This window comes from Gymnodraco acuticeps, unplaced genomic scaffold, assembly GCF_902827175.1.
Source record: "Gymnodraco acuticeps unplaced genomic scaffold, fGymAcu1.1, whole genome shotgun sequence".
Lineage (NCBI taxonomy): Eukaryota > Metazoa > Chordata > Actinopteri > Perciformes > Bathydraconidae > Gymnodraco > Gymnodraco acuticeps.
The window spans coordinates 93,783-105,376 of NW_022990076.1; the positions used below are offsets into that span (position 1 = coordinate 93,783).

The 11,594-nt window shown below is 38.9% G+C and overlaps 1 protein-coding gene across 1 annotated transcript; it reads right to left on the minus strand.

Annotated features, from left to right (window-relative positions):
• Positions 1-5,380: 5,380 nt before the first annotated feature.
• On the minus strand, positions 5,381-6,770 carry LOC117546067 (cold-inducible RNA-binding protein A-like). Its single transcript, XM_034216149.1, has one exon. The coding sequence runs from the start codon at positions 6,637-6,639 to the stop codon at positions 6,043-6,045; it is 597 nt and encodes a 198-aa protein (XP_034072040.1). The 5' UTR covers positions 6,640-6,770; the 3' UTR covers positions 5,381-6,042.
• Between the last annotated feature and the right edge of the window lie 4,824 nt (positions 6,771-11,594).

Consider the following 11,594-nt stretch of genomic DNA (forward strand, 5'->3'; position numbering starts at 1 on the left):
GTAAAAGTAGAAGTACTCAGATCTTGGACTAGAGTAAAAGTAGAAGTACTCAGATCTTGTACTTGAGTAAAAGTAGAAGTACTCAGATCTTGTACTTGAGTAAAAGTAGAAGTACTCAGATCTTGTACTTGAGTAAAAGTAGAAGTACTCAGATCTTGTACTTGAGTAAAAGTAGAAGTACCAGAGTGTAGGAATACTCTGTTACAGTAAAAGTCCTGCGTTCAAAATGTTCCTCAAGTGAAAGTAGAAAAGTATTATCATCAAAATATAGTGAAAGACAGTAAAAGTAGTCGTTGTGCAGATTGGTCCATTTCAGAATAATATATATGATATGTTTTATAATGATTGATCATGAAAGTGTTCTCAAAGCTGGTGAAGGTGCAGCTAGTTGAAGTACTTTGTATACTGCAGGGTAGCTGGTGGATTTACTCCAGGTGGAACTAAAGTCTGATTTAACACTTGATTATATTTCACATCATTCATCCACATCTGTGAAGTAACTAAAGGTATAAATACATGTAGTGGAGTAGAAGTACACCATTTACACATGCCATGGTGTAGAAAAACGTCCACCATTGTGTGTGTCTGTGTATTGCACGTCTTGTTTAATTTTGTGTTATTAATTCCTTCTTTAAACCTTCCCATCCCATAGTGTCTATAACTCATTCTAACAAACTAACTAATGAACGTACAGAATGCTCCCCCATTAATAAATAAATGTCTGTTAATGTATCGTACGTTGACATTGTAGTACTCAGCGTACATCAGATATTAAACTGGTTCTCACCTCCTGTCTCATTTCAGAATACAGGAATTCAAAGTAGCGTTGAGTGAAGAGAACATCAATCTGAAGACGCTGAGGGAGCTGTGCTTCAGCGGTAACTTTAACATCTTAATGTTTATTTATCTGAGTATTTCATTGTTCTGTATTTGAACATCCTCTTTTCTATTCAACCTAGGAATCCCGTTTGAAGGAGGCATACGAGCCCTTTGTTGGAAAGTAAGTAAACCGTTGTGCACCACATGGAAGAACTTCAGTGTTCTTATGATAAACCTCTCATTCTTTTAGCTGCTATTCGTAGATTTGGGTACTAGCACCAGGCACTAGCATCTAGACAAATATGCATGGGGTGGAAAGAGGGTGGCAGGAGATTTTGAGGGGTAGCATCCCCTGGCAGAAGTATATGCTGATTTAATCCCAGTCATATCAATCAATGTTCACTTGGAAAGCCACAATATTAATATTTTAACTCAATGACATTAGGTGACATTATTGTGGAACATCAGTAAAGCCTTAAATATAAATATATAAGGTGGCACACATCATTTAATGAATTTTAACTGAATGAGTTGGTTTCACTCTTAGACCAGCAGGGGAACCAAAGCTATGCAGACTGCTGCAATAAGTACAGTGTGAATGTGGAGCTAAAGCGAAGTCCAGACATGAACCAGTTCAAGAGGAAATACAGAGAAATGATTTTCTGGAGGTACAGGGATGGGGAAGGTGTTTGACTGTGTGTATATGTGTGAGTATGTAGGTGTGTATATGTGCATATATGTCTATATGTGTATGTGTGTATGTACATATGTGTATATGTGTGAGTATGTAGGTGTGTATATGTGCATATATGTGTATATGTGTATGTACATATGTGTGAGTATGTGGGTGTGTATATGTGCATATCTGTCTATATGTGTATATGTGTGAGTATGTAGGTGTGTATATGTGCATATATGTCTATATGTGTATATGTGTGAGTATGTAGGTGTGTGTATATGTGCATATATGTCTATATGTGTATATGTACATATGTCAATCAACAATAATAATAATGATAATTATTGCAGATTATAAATCATTTAGGGACAAGGGGGTGAGGTTAAATAAATGATACTTCTTCTCACTCCTTTTCGAACACGAGACGTGGGACTGTTTATGTTGCTAATGCTGTTGTTGTTGTAAATGTCATTTTTTGTTTAGATTTCTCTTACATGACTATGCACTGCAACATTTGTTTTGTTTTGTAATTATTTATTTTACTTGTGTGAAATAAAATGTATCAATCAATCAAATACATGAATGAACTGCTTCATCGATGTTTGTCTGTATGAATATGATAATATTAACAATCATATTATTCCTATCAGCTGTCAATCACTGTTATGATTCACATATTCATTTATTATTGAATAAACTATATTTTTTGGAGGAGTTAATGATGAATGTTCCTCAAGATGCTTGCTCACTCTCCTTCAAATTTGAAGTAATTATTATCATAAATCAAAATTCTAAAGATTCAAAGGAACGACTTTATTGCAATGTTACAACCTTGACTTTACATCAGAAAGAACAAACATTAAAGAACTAACTGCATCTGTTAGGGTTGAACGTGTATTCAGCTAAAACATATAAGTTATGATCCAGTGGAAAGTCCTACTGGCCTAGTTCAATCAAAATGGTTACTTTTTTTTGGCTGGCAGTGTTTTATGTCTTATTTGACTTTCTCAGGACTTGAAACTGTTTTTTGGGGGCAGACCCCCACAAAGAAGAAAAATATATACACATATACAAGGTCATCATCCTAATCATCCAAGTTGGCATGCCTATAACAGGATTTAGAAAAGCTTGTCCATGCTTTCATCTTTAGTAGACTCGACTACTGTAATAGTGTCTTCACAGGGCTGACAAAAACATCCATCAGAAAGCTGCTGCTGAGTCCTCACTAACATTAAAAGAGTGGATCACATCAGTCCGGTTCTGAAATCTTTACACTGGCTTCCAGTCAGAAAAAGAATTGATTTTAAAATACTATTGCTAGTTTTTAAATCACTAAATGGTTTAGGACCAAAGTATATCAACGATCTCCTGCATAACTATGAACCATCAAGGTGTCTCGGGTCCTCTGGGTCGGGTCTCAGATCTTGTACTTGAGTGAAAGTAGAAGTACTCAGATCTTGTACTAGAGTAAAAGTAGAAGTACTCAGATCTTACTTGAGTAAAAGTAGAAGTACTCAGATCTTGTACTTGAGTAAAAGTAGAAGTACTCAGATCTTGTACTTGAGTAAAAGTAGAAGTACCAGAGTGTAGGAATACTCTGTTACAGTAAAAGTCCTGCATTCAAAATGTTCCTCAAGTGAAAGGAGAAAAGTATTATCATCAAAATATAGTGAAAGACAGTAAAAGTAGTCGTTGTGCAGATTGGTCCATTTCAGAATAATATATATGATATGTTTTATAATGATTGATCATGAAAGTGTTCTCAAAGCTGGTAAAGGTGCAGCTACACTGAACAAAAATATAAACGCAACACTTTTGTTTTTGCTCCCATTGTTCATGAGATGAACTCAAAGATCTAAAACATTTTCTATAAACACAAAATAACCATTTCTCTCAAATGTTGTTCACAAATCTGAAAAGATCTGTGATATTGAGCACTTCTCCTTTGCCCAGATAATCCATCCCACCTCACAGGATTATTGCACAGGTGTGCCTTAGGCTGGCCACAATAAAAGGCCACTCTGAAACGTGCAGTTGTGCTTTATTGGGGGGATCTGGGGGGGTCCGAAAACCAGTCAGTATCTGGTGTGATGGGTAGGGTTAGGGTAATGTTGTGAATCGAGTGGCTTGTGTTCATCGTCCATTACATACGCCTGCCCATACCATAACCCCACCACTACCATGGGCCACTCGATTCACAACATTACCCTAACCCTACCCCTACCCTTCACACCAGATACTGACTGGTTTTCGGACCCCCCCAATAAAGCAAAACTGCACGTTTCAGAGTGGCCTTTTATTGTGGCCAGCCTAAGGCACACCTGTGCAATAATCATGCTGTCTAATCAGCATCTTGATATGCCACACCTGTGAGGTGGGATGGATTATCTGGGCAAAGGAGAAGTGCTCACTATCACAGATATTTTCAGATTTGTGAACAATATTTGAGAGAAATGGTTATTTTGTGTTTATAGAAAATGTTTTAGATCTTTGAGTTCATCTCATGAGAAATGGGAGCAAAAACAAAAGTGTTGCGTTTATATTTTTGTTCAGCTAGTTTGAAGTACTTTGTATTCTGCAGGGTAGCTGGTGGATTTACTCCAGGTGGAACTAAAGTCTGATTTAACACGTGATTAGATTTCACATCATTCATCCACATCTGTGAAGTAACTGAAGGTATTAAATACATGTAGTGGAGGAAAAGTACACCATTTACACACGGGTCTGCTCTCTGTCTGCTCCAAGAATAAGAACTAAACATGGAAAAGCAGCGTTTAGATATTATGCCCCTAACAACCTGGAACAATCTGCCTGAATCGAGCAGGTCCGCTGAAACACTTCCTATTTTCAAAACCAGACTAAAAACATATCTATTTGCTGCTGCTTTTAATTGACTGCAGAATGCCTTTTATTCATGTGTTCTGTACCTGCTGTGTTGATTTATTTTATTTCATTGTCTTTTTTATGCCTGTTTTTAAATGCCATTTAATAATGTGTTTATGCTGTATTTATTCTTAAATGTCTTTTGTTTATTATTTTGTAAAGCACTTTGAATTGTCGCGCACTGAAAGGTGTTATATAAAACTGCCTTGCCTATAACAGCTGAATGCAGCCATGTTGTTCAGCAAAACGCCTCACCAACTGAGTAAGATCCAAAGCTTTAGTGCGTATTGATTCAATGCTGAGTACAGCCAACCTTGACAGCGTCTTCTCTGTCAATGTAAACCGCAAATACCTCATTCCTGAGTCCTCTACTTGGGTCCGGGTCATAGGTCCGGATGCTTCTCGTTTTGTGCTGTCCGTTCAAATGGAATCTCCGCCAATCACATTTCCTCGTTCGCGCCAGGACCGGGGGAGGAGTTACAAGATCGCGTCTTGTGCTGCATTCACTTGCACTCGGATATTAGAGATTCTCTCACAAAGGACCGATGAGCCACAACTTTTATTTCAAAGCAAAAATAAATTAAAACGTTTTACACGATCTATGGAAATGTCAACATTAAAAAAAGGAGATTTATATTATGAGTAAAATAATTGCCTACATTTCTGGAGGAATTGTTCTGAGGCGGCAGCAGCCACGGACTAGCACCGCCATGACACTACAAATTGTGCATTGAAAAAATAGAAACTGTTTAAATGAAACGTACTGTTCCTTAAACTCTAAAGATGTTGGGTTTTTTCTATGAGGTTTGATCATGATTAGTCAGAATTTGATTTATACTTATTTACGGCTCTAAATGAGCTTCGTCGTAATGCAGACGTAAGGTATTACTCAAATTTAATGTTTTTATAGTCAAATCTCAGAAGTTACACATTTGTCTGAGAGGGTTTTACATACAATCACTGAAGAGTTAAAAATCCCCCCCAAAAGAAAACTCAATATTAAATTGTAAACCTTTATTATGATCACATACAGAGTCAGTGTGGACTTACTCTACACTGACTGGGAACAGCAGTTGATATCATTGCAGGATTTAGGATGATTGTGGATTTCTTTAGACATACTGTAACTGGAAATTGACAATTTTACCCTGCAACAAATATCCCAGGCAAAATACACTAACTAGTTACATGGTCTGGGTTAAAATAAAAAAAATGTATATTTCCGTGAAATTGACTGAAGGATTTCGCTAAATGGTTTCACAGAATATTGTGAAACCTTGACTGTTTTGCTCTCCTTTCAGATCCTAACTATCTCGATCAGACATTATGGGAGTTTTCTCTCAAAAAGCAGAGGTAAGTAGAACATGTTGAAACTGGATCAAAGAGCATGTTAAGAGTTTATCTGGAGTCCTTTGTGTCACTAGGCGACGATTTCACCTTCTTGCAATGGCTACCCGGATAACAATAAAAAAAACACTCACCTATTTCATGTGTGACTCACAAGGCCTGAGGCTGTTTATTATCAAAATCAAATCAAAGTCAAAGTATTATGGCGCTCTGTCACCGTGAATGGAGCTTGCTGGGAAAACACAACTTTTACTTAGTCCATATCAACACAATTATATTTAAACCACTGTTTTTAAGCCAGCGGGAAGAATGCTTTATTCGTATCCGCCATCGCGACTGCCTCTGTTGTCTCTGTAGCCACCGCCGCCGCCTCCTCCACCACTACCTCGTGAGTATCCGCCGCCGCCTCCGCCGGATCTGTAGCCACCGCCGCTGCCACCACCACCACCGGAACGACTGTCGGATCCGTAGCTTGATCTGTCGCCATAGCTTCTGTCTCCTCCGCTATAGCTTCTGTCTCCTCCTCCGCCGCCATAGCTTCTGTCTCCTCCGCCGCCACCATAGCTTCTATCTCCTCCTCCACCGCCGCCATAGCTTCTCTCACCGCCATATCCGCCTCTTCCGCGGCCTCTTGATCCGCCGCCACCCCTAGGACCACCGCCTTTTCCTGCCTCGTCGACGCGGATTGACCGGCCATCGAGGGAGGTTCCGTTCATGCCGTCCATTGCGTCTTTGGCATCCTCGGCGTTGTCGTACTTCACGAAGCCGAAACCGCGGGAATTCCCGGTCTCTCTGTCTCTGATCACGTCCACCTTCTCGATGGTTCCATACTTGGAGAAGGCCGCAGACAGAGATTCTTCGTTGGTGTCGAAGCTGAGACCGCCGATGAAGAGTTTACCTTCGTCCGACATGTTGTTTAAGTCGTTTTGAGCTTTTCAGTAGTAGGAGACTATTGAATCTGAAAAGCAGGAGCTGCAGGAGGAGGCACGGGTGCTTGTCGTACAAACGGCTTAGAAATGACCGCATGGAACAGGCGCATGGATCTTTAAGGCCGCACTGAGAGGCAATATCCGGTGACGGTACCACGTGGGTTCCGCCCAGTGCAAGCCCCGCCTCTTTCTGAGAAAAAGCCGCATTTAAATTATAATGTGAGATCGCATTGTTATGTTAAAGAGGTACGGGGAGGTTTTCATAGGACTTACGGTGTTATTTCTTTGTTTTTTATCCATTTAATGTTACTGTGAGGGCTTTAGAATGTGAACTATGAGTATTGTCTGGTCCTCACTTGGCAACAGAAAGGTGGCGGTAATTCGCCATTAAGATGGATGCAAACAGCAATACAACTCGAGAAAGAAGAAGAAGAAGCCCTGTGAGAAGTGAACGTGAATACGTGTTTATAGCAGACTGTTTCCAACAATACTCACAAAATGAGTCATATTTCATATGACAGATCTTCCATACACTGTGGCATTAACATAGCATTTTTTAGACGGATAAATCAGGGGGAAAGGGTCATTGTTCGAGGCAAATGTGTCTTATCGACCAGCTCTCGCGAGATTTCATAACAAAGCCATTACGTTCGTCGAACTGTGTTGACATTTTAAATCTAACGTTGCCCAACGTTTACAAAAACGCCCTTGCTTTCTGCCTTTTGTATTGTAGGCATGTTTGTTATCTTCCCTGATATATTAATTTAGTTATTTACAATGTAAATACATTAGACTGAGCTCACAGGAGACAGGAAATGATTTTTGCCTGTCTTTCACGGGGCCATCAAGTGTTGAGATTAGGAACTGCATAGTAATACTTATATAAAGTATTTAAATATACATGAACATAACATCATATTTTATCATGATATGAACTCGAAACTGTTCAAATCACGGGCACACATACACATTTAAAAAAGGGGGAAATACAGATAATAGGTGACATACATTCGAATAAAAATGATGCATAAACAGTTCATTTGTATTGCATTTTTATTCAAGGTTTAATGTCACAACTACAGAATATGAACCGCTCAATTCATCCAGAGTTAGATTTTTAACTTGGTGCCATATTGTTGTAGTTCTTGGTTGAAGTGTCCGGTTTTATTTTGGAGTATTTTCTTATGGATGGATTTTTTGTTTATCACAAATACAAAAATGGTTTAATCTCCTAATTCACAGTAAATACAAGGATAATCCAATCTCTTCTAAGGTATTTGTTTCATTGTATATCATTTATGTTTATATATATATATATATACATTTAAATCTTTGCATAATAACGATTCCAGCAACATCCAGCTTTTCCTACGTCGATAGAATGAAACCATGGACGTGTTGCCTTTAAGTGCTCACAGTAAAGTAGATGTTTACAACACGATCACTTCAGAAAATGACCCTACTTACCACATACGATACTTTAAAATACAGCTTTTAATCGCAATAAAGCCGTAATGAGCTGTGCATCTCAACATATTGACTGGATGTGGCCTGGTTGATATAATCGATACTAATGTAACAATGAAGTGCAAATATCAGCATGTTTGGACATATATGTTTCGAAGAATTAGTAAACTAACATATATTCCAGATTCAGCAGCACTTATTGTTCACTCGGTTTCTGAAATGTTTACACAATACCACAGTTAATTGAAAAATCGCGAATCTTGTTGTCTTTATCTTATTGTCTTTGTCTTGCAATTGAAATTTACGATATTTTGTTGGACATTGAAGGCATCATACTTAATGCACCAAACAGTGTTACTAAATCTTACATTGGGGAAAGACACGTCTGTAAATCAGCGTATGATTTAGTTTGGGCTTAATAAACTACCCAGCAATAACACTTGTGTTGCCTACATTTAAATCGTTAAGGGCTAAAAGTTGTAAAATGCGTTAAAAACTGAATCCAGAGTTTTTTTTCTCTCTCCATTCGTTGAACTGAGCAGAGACGGAGATCGGAGGCGGGGCTTATGGGAAAACTCCAATGCGCATGCCCAGTACGCATGATCCGGGTACTTTATCCTACAGTTGCTCCATTTTGGGCTTCGAGAAAGCATTCGCCATTTGTTCTATGAATTGATGTATTGTAGAATCACGACCACGGTACCTTTTCACCGTTAGTTTTTTGTAGGTATTAGTAACAAGTAGAAACGGGATGTGCTTTTGTTGTTTCTCTCAATGTTTCCTTTTCATTGGTGGGTGGGTCTCCAGTGCCTGCTTGCTTCTGATTGGCTAGTGTGCCCCATGTTTGAGCTGTTCAGAAATAAGACACTCCTGCTACTTTTGACGAGGGATACACAAATGTTTGACCATAAGTTCTTCATGAGACTGATACTGTTGCACTCAGTACTAGTTAGAATACTACCAACAAAACAATGAAGCACTTTTACTGTGTACTTTTTGAGTAATCCTCTGTCAAAGTCCCCCTTTGAGTACAAACAAGCTATTTGCCATCCATTCTTCATGAGACTGATACTGTTGGACTGGTTAGACTACTTCCAAAAACACATTGAAGTACTTTTACTGTGTACTTTTTCAGTAATCCTCTGTCTAAGTACAAAAACAAGCTACCTCTGCTATCTTTGATGAGGGATAAACATATATACTGCCATAAGTTCCTCAAAAGACTGATATAGTTGGAATCAGTTGGAATTAGACAACTATCAGTTGTACTATGAAATACTTTTACTGTGTACTTTGTGAGTAATCCTCTGTCTAAGTCCCCTCCTGAATCAGAATCAGAATACCTTTATTAGAGCCAAAGACAGCTTGAGTTCATGAACGCCTGTCTTGCTGCTGTGTGATGAGACTGATGCTGTTGGACTGGTTAGACTACTACCAAAATAATGAAGTACTTTTACTGTGTACTTTGTGAGTAATCCTCTGTCAGTCCCCATACGAGCTAATTCTCCCATCTTTGATGAGGGATAAAACATATTGTTTGCTATCAATTCTTCATGAGACTGACACTGTTGGTTATATAGTGACTACTCCAACGAGTATTATGAAGTACTTTTACTGTGTACTTTGTGAGTAAACCTCTGTACCCTCCTGAGTACAAGAATGCATGTTTTCGTAATATTCTCTTCACGAGACGGATATTGTTGGAGGTTTTAAGAGAATAAGGTAGACACATGATATCAACACAAATCAACAAATATTCTGCTATGTTTGAACCTCAGGGATATTTAAATATGAATTATTCAACATGACTTTGTTGAGATAAGATGAGGTCAAAGTGAAGTATGAAAGTACCAACATATGGTCATCCTGAAATAATGCATTAACAAGATTGGTAATGACCTTATGATGCTTTCCCGTGTTGACTAAACGAGCAAAACATTCCGGTTTTTAACATATTATACAATTCCACCTTTTCATTTTATACACAAATGTCGCTTTCTCACAATGTCCTCAGTATTTATTGCTTTTATTAATGAATAAACATGTATTACATTTTGTAAACATGAAAAAACCCATCAGTTATACACGTTTTTAAACACCTTAATTCCTGAATGACAACTTCGCTGTTTTCTGTTCATAATGCCCTCTTTTGAATTCATGTAATGAACACTGTGCCTGTGGCGACTGTGGCTGCGAGGGAGTGCGGTCGTCTTTCAACCAGAAGGTTGTGGGTTCGATCCCAGCCCATGCAGTCAACATGTCGATGTATCCTTGGGCAAGATACTTAACCCTGAGTTGCTCCCGATGTGTATGAATGCTTGTTCGAAGAGTAGGTACACTGCTCTGTGTGAATGACATGTATGTAAAGCGCTTTGAGGGGTCGTAAAGACTGGATAAAGCGCTATATAAGTACAGTCCATTTACCTTTTCATGATGTATGGAAATAATTGTTTAATAAAGTTGAAAAAACCACCAACTTTTCTCAACTCTTCTTCAGACTGTGTTTAATCAGAAAATGCAATGTTTTTGCTTTACGAACATGTGCGGGTCCTATTCAAGCAACATAAATAAGTCCAATAATGAGAAAAGTTTCTGGGTGTTTTTGTCTCATGGATTGGAGGGACTTTGCTAAAACGTTGAGTTCATTTTTCCATCCATTGATATGAGGTTTAGCTTTCAAATATGAACATTTATGAATAACATCTCTGCTCAACAAAATCAAGTTGTTTAACAGAAAGTCCACGTTGTTATCCTTCTGTCATCCTAGTCTCGGAACGACCAAGTGACTACAGAGGTGCCCCTGAGCAAGGCGCTGTCCCTACACTGCTCCTCGAGCGCCGACCTAATGGCTGCTCACTGCTCCTAACACTAGGATGGGTCAAATGCAGAGATCGTCCGGCAGTGGCTCAGTCAGTAGGGGCTTGGACTGTGAGCTGTAGGGTCGGCGGTTCAAGTCCCCGACCTAAATATTGGGTGTGAACTGCTACTTGGAGAGGTCCCAGTTCACCTTCTGCCCTGCCATGGTGCCCTTGAGCAAGGCACCGGACATCCCCCTTCCCCCCTCGCTCCCATTGCTCCCCGGGCGCTGTACAATAGCTGCCCACTGCTCCTAGTACTAGACTCCTGGCACTAGCATGGGTTAAATGCAGAGAACAAATGTCACTGTGTGCTGTGTGCTCTGCATGTGAGACCATCTATCTCCATAAGTGCTGTGGCTTTAATCGACATCACAGTTATAGGGTGTATTAATTAATAATAATAATACATTTTATTTCAAAGCGCTTTTCCAGGTGCTCAAAGACGCTTTACAGTGGTTTGATAAAACATGATAACATAGAATAATACCTTTACATTGAAGCCAGCTCTGAAACATGAGCCAACATATATTAGAGACTGTATATGTTCTACAGTCTCAATATCTTTCCACATGAATTGTTATCCAAATTAAATCTTACATGTAATAAGTGGTT